General features: G+C 32.4%; 2 protein-coding genes across 6 annotated transcripts; one reads left to right on the forward strand and one right to left on the reverse strand.

Annotated features, from left to right (window-relative positions):
* Nucleotides 1-256: 256 nt before the first annotated feature.
* LOC126970311 (glutamate-rich WD repeat-containing protein 1) lies at nucleotides 257-6,471 on the forward strand. Its single transcript, XM_050816152.1, has 7 exons — nucleotides 257-734; nucleotides 1,393-1,555; nucleotides 2,342-2,560; nucleotides 2,931-3,067; nucleotides 3,745-3,899; nucleotides 4,714-4,928; nucleotides 6,302-6,471. The coding sequence occupies exons 1-7, from the start codon at nucleotides 430-432 to the stop codon at nucleotides 6,437-6,439; spliced, it is 1,332 nt and encodes a 443-aa protein (XP_050672109.1). The 5' UTR covers nucleotides 257-429; the 3' UTR covers nucleotides 6,440-6,471.
* Nucleotides 6,472-10,220: 3,749 nt separating this feature from the next.
* Nucleotides 10,221-19,255, reverse strand: LOC126970289 (mismatch repair endonuclease PMS2). 5 transcript variants are annotated; one of them, XM_050816117.1, is made up of 8 exons: nucleotides 19,012-19,254; nucleotides 18,320-18,479; nucleotides 16,567-16,710; nucleotides 15,586-15,787; nucleotides 13,978-15,510; nucleotides 13,698-13,896; nucleotides 11,239-11,388; nucleotides 10,221-10,376 (listed from the first exon to the last, which is right to left on the reverse strand). In XM_050816117.1, the coding sequence occupies exons 1-8, from the start codon at nucleotides 19,090-19,092 to the stop codon at nucleotides 10,302-10,304; spliced, it is 2,544 nt and encodes an 847-aa protein (XP_050672074.1). In that variant the 5' UTR covers nucleotides 19,093-19,254; the 3' UTR covers nucleotides 10,221-10,301. The 5 variants fall into 5 exon arrangements, with proteins under 5 accessions (XP_050672074.1, XP_050672075.1, XP_050672077.1 ...); XM_050816118.1 differs by lacking the exon at nucleotides 18,320-18,479 and having other exon boundaries at nucleotides 19,012-19,255; XM_050816120.1 differs by lacking the exons at nucleotides 10,221-10,376; nucleotides 11,239-11,388 and having other exon boundaries at nucleotides 13,736-13,896; nucleotides 14,114-15,510; nucleotides 19,012-19,255.
* Nucleotides 19,256-19,514: the final 259 nt, after the last annotated feature.

The raw sequence follows: 19,514 nt of genomic DNA on the forward strand, positions 1-19,514 counted from the left end.
AAAAAGTATTTTTTTAAATTCTGTTTTAAATTTGTCTCAGTCAACATTCAACAGTCGGTCAAGTCATTGAGAGAGGGAGCTTCCTTCAACTTCAAAAAGACCGTCGAAATTCCTTTTAGTCTATCGGCGACGCGCACAGAATTATTTAAGAGCTCCTATTCATCATTGACATAGGCAGTAAGGCCCGGGCTATAGCCTGTTCACAAGGACGAATACATATAAAAAAAACATTATTCACATATTGACGTTTGACACATCCATAGGCCACCGGCAAATGGCCATGTGTTTTGACTTTTGAGCTTTTTGGTTACAAATGTTACAAATAAAATAATTTAATTTTGAGAACTGAAACGTTTCATTAATCAAAGCAGTAATAAGCAAATATATTCATATAGTGCTTTATACCAAATTTAATTCTTAAGGAGAAAAATGTCGATGTTGGAGGAAGAGCCAATGGAAGATAGTACTTCTGAGAGTGAAAATGAAATGGAAGAACGAGAAGAAGAAGAAGACGACGACCGGCCAAAAACATATCTTCCGGGGCAACCTCTAAAAGACGATGAGCACTTGGTATGTGACCAGTCTGCATATTTAATGCTGCACCAGGCGCAGACGGGAGCGCCTTGCCTTAGTTTTGATATTATTCAAGATAACCTCGGTAATGATCGGCAACAATATCCAATGACTGCTTATCTAGTTGCTGGTACTCAGGCATCGAGTGCACACTTAAATAAGTAAGTATACTGCAAATTATTGTAAAGCTAAAACAGTTAAGTTTCCCTTACTTTTAGATTGTTAGAAATGAATTCTAAAGTACTTTTTAGGGGTGGGACATGGGTAGTTTAAAAATATTAGTAGCTAATATTTTTAAGCTTACCTCTGGTGAAGTTTTGATTTAAATATCAATACACATTAATTGAAAATGGAAATAAAATTTGAAATGCATTTCTGTTCTTAGATAATTTGAAGTAGGAATATTAATTACTTGTAAATGCTCCAGTCTGGCTTGGATTCCCCATTATCTTCCTTTATCGAACATCTTGAACCACAGTAACATGCCTTCAATGAAATTAACTTATAGGTAGGTTATAGACCTAAATAAGAGGTAATATTCATGATTCATGTGACACAATCACTTTGTGATGTTGTTAAAGAGGATGTGTGGTGGTGATATTAAGAATAATAACATTCTAGGCTTGTTTAATTCTTAAACAATTTTCCAATTATTGTTTTACTATGAGCCATAATGTTTTCTCTTTGTTCCTACAAATAATCATACATAAATATACCAATGAATGCCCAATTATTACCCACTTTCCTGAAAAAAAAATAAATAAATGGTAATTTATTACATTACATTTTTTTCCTTTTTAATATCTTGGTTTTTTGCAGTATATTAGTATTTAAAATGTCAAATTTACATCAAACATTAAAGGAAGAAAATGATGACTCTGAGAGTGATGATGGAGATGACGATGATGATGAAGATGAGGAGAAAAAACCAGAAATGACATTTGCTATGATTAAACACCAAGGATGTGTGAATAGAATAAGAGTATGTACTACTTTTAACTTAATGATTGCAAATTTTTATTTTAATATCTAATAATAAATAATTGTGTACCTGCTTTCTGTTATATTTTATTATTATTATAATATATATATATCTATCATGCAATCAGTTAACTTGATTATAAACAGATAAAATCTTTTCATAGAGTAGATTAATAAAATAATTTTGATAAATTAGATTGAGTTTAGACTCAATAAGACAAGATAGCAGTACCATTCAGAAATATGGCTATTACCTTTCTGGCAAGTGCTATGTAAAGAGGGTGTGCAGTACTGACCCAAATATGCCCTGAGGCATTCCATATAGAATTTTTGTTCAAATTTAATATGTTCTCATTTTATTTTACCTGGAAACTCTGTGAGGTGAGTCTCCAGTATTCCTTCCATAAATAGTTCTTCAGATCTTGTGGGCTTACACTGATAAGTGACTTTTTCTTCTGAATGAATGGAATCTTCCGTGTTAATGGATAGTGTTCAATTTTCATTTTACTCTTGAACTAACTCTATGTTAAGATATCTTATTTTGATGTGTCTCTCAGGATGTACACAATTGTAGCCATAGACTCTGGTCTATCCATGTGTCAACAATTTCAATAACTTCCCCATTATAGGAAATTATCCCCCTGAAGATTGGGGGTTTATACTGCTGTCTGTTGGTTTAAGTGCTTTTCAAATAGAATAATTTAGTGGAACTTGTTGCCTTCAGGTATTCTATTTCCTATATACTCAGCCCTTTATGCTTTATGTAGTTTTTTTTTTATATCTTTAGACAACTAACTACAAGAATTCTGTTTTGGCTGCCACTTGGTCGGAACTAGGAAGAGTTGACATTTGGAACATCACTCAACAACTACAAGCAGTGGATGAGCCAGCCCTCTTGGAGAGGTATAACCTAGACTCTATAAACAATCCTGTCAAGCCAATGTATTCATTCAGTGGACATCAGCAGGAAGGCTTTGGAATTGACTGGTGTCCAACAGAATTAGGGGTAAGAAATATTTGAAGTTTCACTTCTTCGGGTGGACCAATTATTCACTCTGTAGCTCATTCCCATATAAAAAAAATGGTGTGTGCTTAAGATCACACAGCAGAACTTTATCACAGCATGTTTAAAAATATGAAATACTACAATTTTTTGTTCTATATTAATAACAACATTTGCAATTTGTATTATTAAAACTGTGTATATATTACTCTGGTACATTATGCTCTAGCTGATTGTGCTCCATTAGTAAACTCTAGCCAAATTTACCTGACAAGTGACACATATACAATTGAACACTTAATTTAGTTTAGTGCCCAACATGACTACTGAAGTTTTGACTACAAAATTATTTATGACTACTTAATCATTTCAGGTATTAGCAACTGGTGATTGTAGACGAGATATTCATATATGGAAGCCAAATGAGGCTGGCACATGGACAGTTGATCAGAGACCCCTGATTGGACATACCGGCTCAGTTGAAGATATTCAATGGTCTCCCAATGAAAAGTAAATATCTTTTATATTATATTATTTAACCTTAATTAATAATTAATATCTCAGTTTTGAGACATAATTTGTAAGGTAATCAAAGAATGTTTTAACATAAATTTTTTGATAAGTACAACAGTAATATATTGTTAATGATTTGATACAGTTTATTGATTTTATGAGAGTGGTAGATTAACAATTTATTAGAAAAATATTCAAAAATTAATAGTGAAATATGGGGATATGCTGTAATAGAACAAAAATTATGGACTGTATACTATATCCAACTGTTGCTATAGTTTTTCTTTGTGTTAGTCAAAAATTAGTGGACAAGCACACAAAGTTTGAGAAATTGAGGTTGATGTGTTCACAACTCTAAGTTATGAGAATGGTGGTTTAATATGTCCCATTGTAATTTAACATTAAAACATTCCTACCAAGCAGAATACAAAAATATTAACATTAACATTAGGTATGACTAAATGATGCAGATTATCCTCTTCTGATCCATTACACACATTAACACTTAAAAAAAAGGAATTTGCAGAGCAGCAAAATATGTGTACAAAAAGAGAAGTTTTGTGGTCTTCAGCTTTAACCATCATAATATCACACTGGGTTCTTAGTTATCACAATTACATACAGCAGCAGTAATCTGAACACTATATTTATTTATTAGGTTACAATATTTTCAGGAATGTTTTAGCTACATGCTCTGTAGATAAGACAATAAGAATATGGGATACCAGAGCTGCGCCACATAAAGCATGCATGCTGACGGCTGAGAATGCACATCAAAATGATATTAATGTTATTTCGTGGAATAGTAAAGAACCTTTCATAGCTAGCGGTAAGTAATACATCTTTAAAATGTATTTCTAAATTTAAAGAGTTTTTTGTGTATTGGTTTCCATTTTTTATGAATGGCAATATGCTAGGCTAGAAGACCGTTGTAGCCTTCAAAGCTATATTAAGAAAACAAACTGGAAGAAAAAGTGCTACCCAGATTGTTTTAGAGGCATCAAAACACTGTCAACTGTGCTGCAACATTTAACTTTCCATGTTATGCCGTTATATAATATTGCGTCTACTGTGATGAATGTATTTAGACTAGCTATATAATGTTAATCATTAAATTTTGAACTTGATGAGCTATACTCCAGTTTTTCGAGTTTAGTTAGTTAGAGGTAGCAAAACGTGTTCTTTGCTAAAATGAATAATTAAATCATATACAAATAACATCAATAAGGAAAGTGACTACAATACACACAAACTAACACTACTGTCTATCCATGAAATATGGTTGTGCATGCCCTTCTCAAGTTATTATAGAATATTCACACAGACAAAATTTACAAAAATCGAAAAATTACAAAGAAAAAGTGTGATTACACTACGAGGCTACAGGGTTATATAGTAATATATAGAGATATTGATATCACAGGCAAGATAAAACTTTGTATAAGAAAGTAAAGACAGTATGGTTGTTACAAATTGGAAATATTATGATCAATTTCTTCAACTACCTTCACACTGCAACATCATAAAATAAAGTAGTAATAGTATATGTCTTCTTATTAAAGCTTTTCAATAGAGTCATAGAATAACAATACATAATATAAATTCTTCACACCCTTCTAACAATTTAATTATTTTTTTTTAAGGTGGTGATGATGGATATCTTCATATATGGGATTTAAGACAGTTTCCTACAGCACCAGTTGGTACATTCAAACATCATACAGCTCCAATCACATCCATTGAATGGAATTGGACCGAGCCAAGTGTACTTGCATCTGCTGGTGAAGATAACCAAGTAGCCTTGTGGGACTTAGCTGTTGAAAGAGATGATGATGAAGAAGTGGAGGAAGACTTGAAGGTATTCAACAGCTTGCAATAGATAAATTTGCAACTAAAATTAATGAATGATGTGGGACTCGAACCCGCAGCCTCTGGTGTATATATTTTAACAAATTGTTTAGATTTTTAATTATACATCTTAAAAAATTGCAAATCTAGTAATTAACAATACCTATATTATTCCTTGTTGTAAGTATGTATTATATCCATGAGGTACCTAGATTGATGTTGATTCTTTTGATTTATTAATATTTGAAGCATCACGCTACAAACTTTAAAAATATAACATGTTAATGTTTGTATTTTTAATATATGTATCATGGTTATCATATGTTGCAACTCAAATCATACAAAAAGACAAATTTTTATAATTAATAAAAAATAAGAGTTCTTTGTACCAACATCGATCGGTCACACCCATGAAGCCGCCACACTGACATTTTTGAGATTAATAAATAAAAACCATACACAGTCACATACTAAATTTACACGTAAATATCTTAATAGATGGCATTGGCTACATTTCTATTCAAATTATTGGTAAAGCTGTCGAGAAAAAAAAAGCAGTGCGATATAATGAGATACGAGAACACGCGGCAAAATCGCGCTATTTCATTACGAATTAATACATAAAAAAATATTATACGATAATTCTTTGACTTTCTGACTAAATAATCACCATTACAATATGATGGTCATAAAATTATTATTATTCACTAAAAATATTTTATTTGGGGCCTAACAGATTACCATAATATTTAAAGGAGTGCTAGAGCGTTTTTTTGTGGCTATAATTCAAATGCCGTTTTACTTTCTAAGTTATTGGTGTTGTGCTCACTGTGGTCTTGCAAGTATTTGGTGATGAGTAACGCAAAATCCATATACTACCAGTGGGAGGCTCCTTTGCACAGGATGCCACATAGTTTATGGGTACCACAACGGCGCCTATTTCTTGTCGTGAAGCAGTTATGTGTAAACATTATTGTGTTTCGGTCTAAAGGGCTACCGTAGCTAGTGATATTACTGGGCAAATAAGACTTAACATATTATTTATCAAGGTGATGAGCGTAATAATTGTAGTGCCGCTTAGAATTTTTGTGTTTTTCAAGAATGCTGGGCGGCACTGCACTGTAATATGCAGGGCGTATCAATTACCATCAGCTGATAGTCCTGCTAGGTTCGTCCCTTATTTTCATTTAAAAAATGCAAAGGCTCCAGATATGTTAGTAATGTTATTAAAACATTTTAAGTGCTGTAATCCATTATAGTCAGTGTTTAAAAACCATTGCAATTAAGACACAGGAATGAACTTTATTGTAAAATTTAATCAACAACTTTATTTAAGTTCATTATGCCTATGTTGTTATTTATATATTTATTATTTTGTTACAGAACCTACCGCCTCAGTTGCTCTTCATTCATCAAGGACAAACTGACATAAAAGAATTACACTGGCACAAGCAAATTCCGGGCGTAATTATTACAACAGCACATACTGGATTTAATATATTTAAAACTATTAGTGTATAGAAACTGAATAAAAATATTATTAATAACTGTTACCTATATAGTTTTAATCTCAAACATAACTGAAATATTGATGATACTGTAGTAGAATATAGGGCGAAAGGGGGAAAGAATGTGCAGAGAAGAATTGTCACGTCTTGATTGTTGTCCAATATCAACCTCAAGCATTCGTCTCTCTAACTGCTCAAGATTCGTCCCTATAATACTATTATATAGGAATTTTTCTACATTTTATAATATCTGCATTCAACCTCAAAAGTTTTATGCCACTTGATGTATACCTATTCAAATACTAGTTGGCCCGGCAGACTTCGTACTGCCTCAATCGATAAATTAAAGACCTAAACTTTTGTATAAAATAAACTTAAACAAAAGGAATCCTTTTTTATTTATTTTTAAAACAAATAAAAAAGTGTTCGGTGTGAATTAAATTTTATTATTATTTTCGATTGACACATGATGTTGATTACTTACAAAACAGAATTTTCCTGAAGTACTGGCTATTTATAAGGTTTCTATTTGATATTGACAGACACACAGTTATTATACAATCTGTTTATCAATTAAAAGTTTTCTGACAAAGTATATTTTCTGTTTTGTTTTGTAGTGTTATTAAGTTCTACCTACGACATAATATATATGTTAAATCGATGAAAGCCGGCTGTACGCACGTAAAAATGTCACGTTCCGCCTGAGCCGTGTTCAAGCGAGAGCGCGACAAGTGATAGCGAGGCAAGATCGGCCTAGCCCAAGGAGTGGTTTAATGTATCGAAATAAATTGTAATGTTATTTTCAATAAACTCCTTTGTATTATACAAAATCATGATAATTAAGTGATAATAATCCAATTCAAACAAGTATGCCATTTTTCATTATGTTTTTTATGTCGTTATGTAAAATTATCGTCCGTAAACATATTAAGGTACCCATGTCGTTTTATCCTGGAAACGCTGCACAAGGAAGCTCATCCCACAGCTTGGTTGCACGTGGAAGAAAGTTGCCACACATTCAGTTGGTGGAGATGATATCCTAATTTGTGGCGTGTCGTGCGAATTCGACGGCACGAAACAGGTAAAACAGCTCTTCGGAACACTCCACGTGTTAAATGCGGTAAAAAATTGAAGCGACGTTTCTACGCAACGCCAAGTGATCTATCAGATCGCAGAACACTAGATTCCCTATAATTCGTTGCATGCGGTCGATTGGTTAGTAATACCTACTAGGGTATTATATATATTTAGTAGATGCTTGTGCATTAAAACTGTAAAAACAATACTACAAGGAGTAAGAATGACACTGGGATCACATATCATCAGTAAGTATATTGTATTTTTAACCGACTTCAAAAAAGGAGGAGGTTCTCAATTCGTCGGTATGTTTTTTTTATGTTTGTTACCTCAAAACTCGACTGGGTGAACCGATTTTGATAATTCTTTTTTTATTTGAAAGCTTCCCGTGTGGTCCCATTGTAATTTGGTCCAGATCTGACAATGGCATCCATGAGAAAATCATAAGTCTTAAATTTTCCTTACATACGTATAGCAAAGTGGATGATAAATTTACAAATAACTCAAAATCGCGCCAACCGATTCCGTTGATTCTTTTTTTATTGGAAAGGATATACTGCAAAGATTGTTGAGAGTTTGGTTAGGTTCTGATTACGGATTCCATGACAAAATAACGGAACTCTTAAATTCTTAGGAGCAAATTAACTACACTCGGCCGAATCTTTTTTATGCTATCCGGATATTTAAGTCATCTTCCATAACATAGTTATGGTCAAGTAATTATCGTAATCGAATCTAATTCTAGTTACGATTATTGTAATTTTTGGAGTCGGTGTCAACCAAGATAGGTTTGTTATTACATACATAGTTAAAGGTGAGATGTGCTTGAGTCGTGAGGCGACGAGAGCGAGTCGCGGAAGGACACCGATTGCAAAAATAACAATAATCTTAACTAGAATCAGATTAAATAATTAGATTGTATAAAAATACGCAATTATTTTTATACTTTTTGGTGTACATTATATCTATTGTTTTGGAATAGTGTTTTTGAAGTCGGTTGTTTTTTTGTTATTTTTTTTTTATTATTTTAATGTAAAATAACACAAAGCCAAAATAACCGGCCGGCAACGCTCCTGTGATTCCTCTGGTGTTGCAAGAGATTGTGGGCGGTGGTGATCACTTAACAACAGGTGACACGTACGCTCGTTTGTCCTCCAATTCCATAAAAAAAAAACAAAAAATGAAAGATTGTAGCCATTGAGTGTCAAGATGCCACGCACACAAGCATCTAATAGTTGCCGTAATCAAAAAGCTTTGGTTGTGCAATATCTAGTTGGAGCGCATCGGAGACCAATCCATAATCTAAGACCGTAACTTTCTTTTTCATTTTGACAGTCAAAGTTTGCATGTAATATAACGAGAATCGAGACATTAAATATGATTTCTGCAACTGGCGGTTAGAGTTATTTAGGAAATGTTCGAGCTAATTTGACCTACTTGTTAATTATGGCTGTAGGAAAGTGACAATAAGGTGGGGCACGATTCAATTTTGTCGATAGTAAATTGTATATGTCGCAGGAACATATTGTGTGCAAAGCCGTGATATTATTACATAGTATTATTAACGGTAGATTGTCAATCGATTTCATTTCTTACAATTTAACGGCCTGGTTTTAGTGACATTGTAATGTAACGGGTACACCATGATGATATTTTAAGGCAATGATATTTTGACAATTTTACTATTTTTTAAGTTATGCATTAGTGTAATCAACTAATTGTTACCTACCTAAGCGAATCCACCTTTGGTCACCTTACCTTAGTACCTAGGTCCCAAAAACAAATTTACACTATTACCACAACGTTAAATTGTAAGAAATATATCGATTGAAAATCTACCGTTTAATTATAATAATATTACTAGTGATATTGCGTTGTCGTTGTTATATTATGTTGTCTTATAAATAAACGCAGTGTACAGTTACTCCATGTTTAAAGTTACTTCTCCCTGTCAAACACACAAAGTTTTAAATTTGGAATAACTTTACTTCGCGTTTATTTATAACACAGAAGCAGTTTATTTAATAAACGTAGCGTTGTCTAACTAGGTGCTAGTAGACGTCTCTTAACTATTTGCTTGTTTCTTGACAAATGCATAATTAGGTATTTGATTGTCGTGTATGTTAGCAGTTGCCTCTACGTGAGTATGTTGTATAATGTTGACTGACTCTAGACTGAACCCAGAAGTAGACTTCTCATTTTATCCAGGCATTCTCGTAATTTTGTGGATGCTATGTTTCAACCTTCATTACAAGAATTGCAGTGTCATCAGCATAGATTGCAGTACTACTTCATCTGATGTGGGTAGGTCAGCTGTATAGTTTTTATACAGGACGCGACCTATCACCGAGCCCTGGGTCACTCCTGCTTATATTTGGCATATTGATTAATCCTCGCATTTAACCTAGCAAATAATGTCTTGCTGGTCCGACTTCAGAAACATGTATTCTGTATTGGCAGTATCGGCAGTTGTAGCTTTAGGTTAAATAGGAGGCCCTTGTGCTATACGCGATCAAATGCCTGTTGTACCTATGTCGAGGAATATAGCTTAGCGATATTCTCTGCTCTATCGTTACATGCTGTGCATGAAAAGCAGGATTATTTGGATCAGAATAGTATACACCTAGCTGAAACTTTTTTTAAACACGAAAGCAAACGCGGCATCTAAGTTTATGATCATAGCGGGGAAAAACAAATTTAACCGTAAAATGAAAAGATTATAAAGCAATTTTTTTTTATTTAAGTAAAAACAATATTAAAATACATGATTTTTGAAAGTGTGATAAAAATAATAAAAATCATTGATTTTTACTTGTGTGAACCATTGCTATGTTCACCAAATGACGTATGGTTGGTCTTCCATGGGGACAGTTCTGGAACATAAATTAAAAGGTTAAAATTAATAATAATGTTGTCACTAGATAATTTATAGTTGGTTTGCCTCCTATTTGGTATGCTTTTTATTTGAGTTGACAATGATGGGATTCTTGTTATTTATGGTTAACATGCATGTTAGTAAATATGTGTATAAATTTCTATGAGCGGTGAATATTGTATTGTTCAGCTTTTGTTTCTTCATCTCTGCAGTGCTCAATCACTTTTCAACTAGAAAGCTCCTTACACTTTTGTTGGTGTTTGAAATAATCAGTACCAATATCATTTTGATCTGCAAATTCCTAAAGAATTATCGCGATATGTAAGACTAAGTTCTTTGAGAATATTTGGGTACGAATGGATCATGGTCAATCGCTCAGATGATGTTACTCAAGTCTGTGTGTTTTTTTATGAAAATAAGGGATGAGACGAGCGGGATGTTCAGTTGATGGTAATTGATACGCCTTGCCCATTACAATGCAGGATTTTTGAAAACCCCACAAATTCTGAGCAGGCATCTTCATTCTGTGCAAGGAGCCTCTCACTGGTTAAATGGTTTTGTATGATTCAAAATGTCGTCGGTATAATATGGTTATAAAGCCTTTCTGAACTATTCCAGGGACATAGCATATGTTCGCACAGAAGATGCGCAAATATGTGACGTATCTGTGCAAAAACACGCAATCAAGAATTCTATACACTTTGTATGATATTCTAGATGTACGTTAAAGTATAAGGCTCATTGAACTTTGAAATTTATATGAATTTTTGGTCCCAAAGATATTTAATTTAGCTATAATATAAACAAACATGCAAACGGTTTTTGTTTAGAAATTATAATGATATCACAATTTGTCATACCCATGGTTTATCAATTTCTGCCATGTGATCTACAAGTTTGCGCATGTCAGATTTGCTAAGAGCAGTTCCAATCATGACTGATTTTCTACAGGCTCTTGAAGCAAACATTGCTCTCACTCGACTTGGCCTACAGTATTCCGATTGAGATTCCTAAAAACAGAAGTATTACCGCATTATTAAAGTATTTTATGGCAGGAAAAAAAATATGTTAAATAATTTCTTGGGGGAAAAGTTCCATAGCATATTTATATGAAACCTTAATTTTTTTTTGTTCAAAGTTACAATATACAGGCTGTCCCAAAGTTATGGAACATGAAGGGAAAGTACCTTAAATATTGAAGATAGGCTATTTTACTGAAATAAGACTTAATGTTATTTTTAAAAGTTTGTAATTCTGCATTCAAAGATTTTCAAAAAATTACTTGCCTCGTCTGGGAATCGAACCGACTTAAATGTAAAAAAAATCACCCCTACTCTTATGATGCCAATCGAAAGAATGGCCAAGAACTAATAACTCTTCTTAAGTAACATAGTATTTTAAAAGAAAGTAGTCAATTAAGTGGGTTTTTTTTTGTAAATTAATTAATTAAATGCTCAAAATGTGATCCCTCTTGTCTTACGCAAATCGCCAATCTTTTAATGAGTGCGCTGCCTGTTGATTTTCTTATCATTTAATGGTGAATACTCGATATGATATGGCACAATTCTGTTTGTAACTCGCCCACGTTCTCGTATCGCTTTTTGTATAGCATTTCACGTATCCCCAAAAGCAGAAATCTAATGGTGTAAGGTCCGGGGATCTGGCCGGCCATCTAATCGGTCCATTCGTACCAATCCAAGTAGAAAAACATTCATTTTATGTAGTTCCTATCTTTTAAAATACTATGTTACTTAAGAAGAGACCTATTAGTTTTTGGCTATTCTTTCGATTGGCATCATAAAAGTAGGGGTGTTTTTTTTTTACATTTCGGTCGGTTCGATTCCCAGACGAGGCAAGTATTTTTTAGAAAATCTTTGAATGCAGAAGTACTAACTTTTAAAAATAACATAAAGTCTTCTTTCAGTAAAATAGCCTATCTTCAATATTTAACGTACTTTCCCTTCCTGTCCCATAACTTTGGGACATCCGGTATATTAACCTCCGATTTGCTAAATGATCTCATGAGATCGGTAACCTTGACAACCGTAGACCCGACGCGTTCCATATTTCCAATGATCCCGTTGATGTAGAAATTTTGGGAGTTCTGATCTAAAAACGCTAGTTTTGGCAGTCCTCTATTGATGTTAACCTGTCAGCTCCTGAAGGATTCTGAAGAGACCGAAACAGATGAATCTCTGAAGGTGCAATGTCAGAGCTATATGGCAGATGCTTTGTTATCGTGATGACAGACAAACCCTTGCTAATAATCACCTCTGGCTGCTTTCTCTCAACTTCTTACTATAATCTCATCAGTTTCAAGAATTCGAATCGATGATTCTGCCCCACCGTAAAAGCTCATTATGAAGAATGTCTTCAAATTTTTTTAGATAACCCAGTTAAAGCCACAGTATGTGAAGACTGAATGACCATTGACTATGACCCTTTTTGACGTTCTTCTCGTTCGCTATCTACTTTTCATCACTAGATCAAGCATTCTTGTCTTCAATAATAATCCAGTTGAGTATCAATAAAGAGTCTCAAATGAGTGCCCTTAATAATGTAATAAAGTAACCTAATCCTTATTAGGTTACTTTCAGTGAGCTCGTTTGGCACGCAAATATCCAACTTTTTTTATGCTATTTTCAAATTGGTGAAAACTGTTTTTGGGTAAATTCCCAGTTCTTCTACTACATTATTATAACTGATGGCCAATTTTGCTCCACTTTTTCAAAAATGACATGAACAACCAGAGTGAGGTGCATCTTTGACATAAAAATTCCCGGATTGGAAATACTTCTCATAACGTTTTTCAAAAGTTTCAAGGCACAAATTTTTGTACATTAAAAGTTAAAGAATTTCTTCATTAGATTCACTGACAGGGAAAGAAACCAATAATAGCTATAAACAATATTTTACTAATTTGTATCTTTTTTGAAATATAACCTTTTCAATGTCAGCAAAACTAGCCAGATACAAATAGTTTTCATTAAACAACAAAAGAGACTTAGTTTCTTTTTATTGAATACCATCATAAATTATGCATGTAGGTTACCTTTTCGAAAGTAAACTAATTACCACCGTAATTCCAAACAATAATAAACTAAATAATAATAAAAAAAAGTAATGTTGACGAGAAATGATTGGTGTTTACACATGACTTTAATAAAGCTAAACATTGTATATTTGCATGTGGCAGCATTGGTAGGTTTTTTAAGTGAAGCCAAGCACACAAGGCACTTGATAGTATATGATGATATATTAATTATATTTAACAAGAGATTTTCTATATTATTGTTTAAGAGCAAGAAAATTTAATTACCTTCAACATAAATAACAGTTCTTCAATATCATCTTTACCAAAAATCCAATTTTTTGACATGGGTATTGTCAATAACTTTACTCTTTTTGTTGGTGGAGAATTTTCATCTATGTCAAAAGTGAATCCATTCTTTTTAAATATACTCACATTGTCTATTAAAATTTGTTCATTCATTCCAGATAATTCTAATTGTTGTGGGCTAAAACAATATATTATTGATTGATTGAATGCACATGAACTAGAAATTTGAATACTTCTATCAACTGATGTGTTTACCTACATTACTAATTTCTGGCTAGTAATTTCAGTAGATTTTTGTAAAGATTCAAAATTATATATCTCATCTGTTGCATGTTGGTCAATAATAAATAAGTCATCTTCCAACCGAGTGATTATAAAACCCAAATTAAACTGACCTAAAATTTCCATTTGCTTAAAAGAATCCTTAGATATTTCTCTGCTTAATTCCTCTTCACATTTTTTATTGAACACAGGATCAATTGAACTTCTGAATTTTATTCTCTCTGGCAATGAACTATTAATATTTTTTTTATAAATTTCAACCATGGCTTGAACATGGTTTAAGGATGTTTTGAAGTTAATTAATCTTCTATTAGATTTCCCAATCTCATCTTTATCTGTTACTACCTTTTTAGTGTTTGGTTTTGGTGCAATACTTGAAATATCTGATATTTGTTTCTTTACAGTTTTTGGTTTACAATATATTGTGTGGGACTCTTCACAAATAACATCTGAAACATTTCTTACTTGTGTTTCTGGTATATTTTCTCTATAGTCTAAGTACACAATATCTGTTGGTGCTACCTTGACTTCATCTGGTCTTACTTCATTATTATCTAGTATTTCTAAGTCCTCATCGTTTTTTGTCGTTTCTATCACATTTTTTTTATAACTTAAATCTTGTTGTTGATCTGTGTCTTCATGTACTCTTTTTGTCTTACTAATGAATGCATCTAAAATACTTGTAGATTTTCGTTTTAAATCGACATTTTTAGATTCATTTATAGATTTAGTACAAGACACTGAATTTGACTCCTTTCCTTGCTTTACTGAAAACTGTTGCATAAAAGAGTTAAAAATTCTAGGCTGGTCTATTTTACAAACTGCTTTTTCTTTATCTTTTAAATTTAAGCTGGTCTCAACTCTTACTGTTCTGGGAATACTTTCAAATAGTTTTGATATAGATGCTTTAATAACATCTAAAATAGCTTTCTCTTTAGTTAAAAATACTTTTCTTTTATCAGGACTCAGGTTTATGTCGACGGTAACCCTTTCTATATTAATATTGAGAAATATAAATGGATACTGATTAACATTGAATTGTTTGTAAATTTCATTAACAAGTTTCATAACTTTGACAGGTTCACATGGTCTTGAATTTACATAAAAGTATTGCCTGTCTGTACTGGATCTGCCACAGCCATGTTCACAAGATGAAATAAATCCTTCTAAGTTAACAGGACTGGGAGTATTTTTGTAACCCATTGACTTTTGTGATAGTGTGATATCTTGAGATTCTTGGGAGTCTTTTGCTTCAGCATCATTAGAGTCCTCAGACAAATCAATTTCTATATCCTCTATGGTGACATCTTCTTGACATTCATTAATTTCGCCCGATAATCCTTTTAAAATGTTATCTTTGATACTACTTACATGTTCTGTTTTTATTTCCAATAATCCTTGTAACTGTTTCAAGCCAAACACAGAAGCTATATTATCTTTATGAGATGATCCAGATGAAGCTACAACTATAGATTTTGAGTTAGCATTGGTTTGATTGCTACAAGTTATCCTTAAAAATAAATCAGCATGAATAGTATAAAAATATCTATTTGTTTATTTTAGCAGCTAATTTAAAATGACTTACTTTATTCCCTTAGATATTAAGCAATAGGCATACAACAAATTTGTCAACTTATTAAACTCCCTCTTGACATTTTTATGTAATTCTTTTTGCCTTACTGGCAATGTGCAAAAAAGGTTTGATAGAGTTACTGTTGTTCCAACTTGCCTAGAACAGGGTGTTTTATTTATAATATTTCCCTTGTGATCATACTGTATTTTAGATGCTGAAAAATTTTCAAATAATTATAACTATGCAACAAGGAAGCACTAAAATAACTAAAATGTGGAACCTACAAGTTATCTTTTAGATAATTGTTTATCAGAGTAAACATAAACATTTTGGTCTGATGTATGTTTTACTCTGATATCAAAAACAATCCATAAGAATGAATGCCTTTTAAATTCACTTTGGATCAAAGCAAAGGCTACAAGCAATTATAATAGGTTGGGGAAGAAGAAACTTCTTAATCCATCCAATTTTATATGAGCATTTCAGCAGTCCTCTGTTAGACTCATTAGTTGTTGGCAATAGGGATCCAAATTGATAGTTCTGCTTTCCGGAAAAAGCTCACAATGAACAATGCCCTTCCAATCCCACCATACACACAACAACAACTTATTGCGAGTTAGACCAGTATCAACCAAAGTGGAGAGGAGATGTATTTTGATAACCAATCAGATTTTGTTATGTCCACATCTCCTCTCCATCTAGCTTCGGTGGTAATGGATCAAGAAATGAGGAGAGGAGATGTCTCATTTTTCTATATAATTTTGTGCCACATCATATTCCACTTTTCATCACCACTAATTATCAATCTGTTCAAAAACTTCAAGCCCAGCCAGATATAAATAGTACAGCCAGCTAAGCTAGATTTAAATACTAGTTTATACATAGTTTATGGGAAAGGACTTTACCGAACCCTATTTAATATCACTAACCTTTCATTTAAGTCCTACATTTATAATATTCAAAATAGAAGCATATAATAACAAATTTATTTACCATACTCAGCAGTTCTATGCCTTGTCGTTATTGTAAGATTAGCAAGTGCACAAAGTGAGCTCAAAGCTTCACCTCTGAATCCAAAGCTGGATACATCTAGCAAATCTGAATACTCACTCAGTTTGGAAGTATGGTGCTTGAGTGCTGGAATTAAACAAATTTATTAAATATTTATTTTCTGTATATAGCATTTGATATTTAATTTGATTATAGCAAGCAACATAACAATTGTAGGAACAGAAAGTCAATTTTGATAATATTTCTTTTTATATTTATGCACTTATTGGACTTATGTTACTCTCACTTAATGGCATGCCTGTGTCTCATAAAACCAAATATGTGGCACAAAAATCTGTTTTAAAATAATTTAATTAAAATTTATTTTTTGGAGGTAGGTGCACATTTAATTAAATAATGGAACATTGTACTTTATATATACATCTATAGCAGGTTTTGTGAGGCTTACAGCATTTAGATAGTTTGATTAGGCATTTTCCGTAACATGTGTTTGACATAACAGTTGCATACAAATGTGACATGTATTACTAGGTGATTAGCATGCTAAATTGATTGCTTTCATTAGTATATCTTCATCAATTTTGAAGTTTAATATAATACATATCTTCACCAGTGGGAGGCTCCTTTGCACAGGAAGCTGGCTAGATTATGGGTACCACAACGGCGCCTATTTCTGCCATGAAGCAGTAATGTGTAAGCATTACTGTGTTTCGGTCTGAAGGGCTCCGTAGCTAGTGAAATTACTGGGCAAATGAGGCTTAACATCTTATGTCTCAAGGTGACAAGCGCAATTGTAGTGCCACTCAGAATTTTTGGCTTTCTTGAGAATCCTGAGCGACACTGCATTGTAATGGGCATGGCGTATCAATTACCATCAGCTGAACGTCCAGTTTGTCTCATCCCTTATTATCATAAAAAAAAAACATTCACAAGTCAATTCAAACCCAATTATATCATTATTTTCTGTATATTGCAAATACTAAGGAAATTTAAGTTCCACTTGTTTTTTAGTGGTCGGTGATTAAATAAATTAAAAATATGCATCAAGGGTTAAAGTGAAGTGAAGAATGTGGTGGATGCATCTTTACAGAGGAATATAATTAGGTTATTTCATTAATGTTTGAATACTTAAACCAACTTTGTGCTCCTTATTATTAAGTCACAGTGATAACACTGCATTAGGTCAATTTAAATGTCACAAATGTTTTTCCCAGCTTAACAAGCAAATTAATTTCAAATCAATATCAAGCAAATCAATTTAAAATGTATCATATAATAGCTGCATTGGATTCACTCATTTTGAAAGCAAGAAAGACAAATGAGAAATAGCTGGAAACAACATTTTAATTTTTCTCATTTACTTCTTTACAAGTGCTGACCCGGCAAACTTTGTTTTACCATATACATTAAGTACTCCGACTCATTTGTATGATTTGTAATGAACTATGATTGAATAATCATAATTAAACAATAACATAAGTCAGAAAAATATAGGATCCTGATAATTAATCACTATAAGTATTATTCCAATTGGTAGTTTGCTACAGTAGTTTTGCAATTTAACCAAAAAAAAGGCTCTCCATTTATTAGTATACATTTGAAATGTAACCTTTTTATTATTATAAAAACCAGCTAGATACAAACAGTATAGCCAAAGAGATTTTATAACAAGTTTATACATACCCCAAACTATTATTTCTGACAAATTAAAAGTTAATACAATATGTTTTCTTACTTAAAGCCTCAAAGTTATCTTCTGTGACACCAGATCCATTGTCAGAAACTTCAATAAGATCAACTCCATAATTTTTTAACCTTATATCAACATTAATTGCTCCTGCATCTAATGAGTTTTCTAATAGCTCTTTAACGGCTACAGCTAAGCTTAGCACAACCTTTAAAATATAAACACTTTGAATTTATATTATATTTCTTAACATTATACATATAAAATTTAAATGTTTCTTATTAAGGGTAACAACATCCTTCATGTATTTGTACTTGAGTATGGGATATAGGTTGTATATTTTCAAGGCGGGGATGATATCCTAATTTGAGTTGTGTTTAGTGTGAAAGTGGAAGCAGGTCAAACCGGGGAACACTCCCCATGTTAAAGGTGGTAGAAGACACACAATAAAACAACATTTCTATGCAACACCTAGTGATCTAGCCATTTACAGAGCACTGGGTCAATTCAATCTGATACTGGGGGTGCGCCAGACCAGAGATTATTTAATATATTTATGTTTATATCATTAATTATATAAGCAGAATATGAACATGTCTAGTATATTTTGTTTAGAAATTACTTAATGTTCTCAGTCGATTTTTGCTGATTTTTAAGTCCCAAATATTTCTTCCTATTTTGAAACTCAACAATAGTCCCAGTCACTGCAACTGGTATATCTACAGAACATACATACAAACCTGGCCAGAACATATTTTGTGGACAGTTTCGGAACCAATACGTCTAATATTATTATTCGCGCCAGCATTATTAATCTCCATTTTTTTTCAGTATCCAAAAATTCATTAATAATTCTTTAAAAAGCTTTTATGCTACTGTAAACTGTTCACTATTAATTTTTTAAATATTATTAATAAGCATCATACTTTATTACATTTTACGTGCAATTTTTTTTATTAATAAACATTATTTTAATAACGTTTCCCAAATTAACAAAAATTTAGACTAACTTTCAATGTTCAAACTTCAAGTAGGTAGGTACGTAAAAGTAGATAAATCATGTAACATAAAGTACCTACTGTCTAGAACTCGGGTGAATCAACATGACAGTTGACATTCTGGCATAAAGACGTTTGTGCAATGTACAGTTAGCAAAAATGTTTTTTGTTTCCATTCCACTTTCTCGTACGAAAACGTATAATATTTTTATTTTACGTCTTATGCATGTGTATTACATAGATGT

This window comes from Leptidea sinapis, chromosome 20 (genome assembly GCF_905404315.1).
Source record: "Leptidea sinapis chromosome 20, ilLepSina1.1, whole genome shotgun sequence".
In the NCBI taxonomy this organism is placed as follows: Eukaryota; Metazoa; Arthropoda; class Insecta; order Lepidoptera; family Pieridae; genus Leptidea; species Leptidea sinapis.

What these genes read in the sequence shown, in the direction of transcription:
- LOC126970311 (XM_050816152.1), top strand. Translation starts at nt 430, where the DNA reads ATGTCGATGTTGGAGGAAGAGCCAATGGAAGATAGTACTTCTGAGAGT. An exon ending in TCGAGTGCACACTTAAATAA is followed by an intron (nt 735 to 1,392) that starts GTAAGTATACTG and finishes GGTTTTTTGCAG; the next exon opens with TATATTAGTATTTAAAATGT. An exon ending in GGTGTCCAACAGAATTAGGG is followed by an intron (nt 2,561 to 2,930) that starts GTAAGAAATATT and finishes TAATCATTTCAG; the next exon opens with GTATTAGCAACTGGTGATTG.
- LOC126970289 (XM_050816117.1), bottom strand. Translation starts at nt 19,092, where the DNA reads ATGGAGATTAATAATGCTGGCGCGAATAATAATATTAGACGTATTGGT. An exon ending in GCATAGAACTGCTGAGTATG is followed by an intron (nt 15,788 to 16,566) that starts GTAAATAAATTT and finishes AAAATTTTTCAG; the next exon opens with CATCTAAAATACAGTATGAT. An exon ending in AACTGTTATTTATGTTGAAG is followed by an intron (nt 11,389 to 13,697) that starts GTAATTAAATTT and finishes TTCTGTTTTTAG; the next exon opens with GAATCTCAATCGGAATACTG.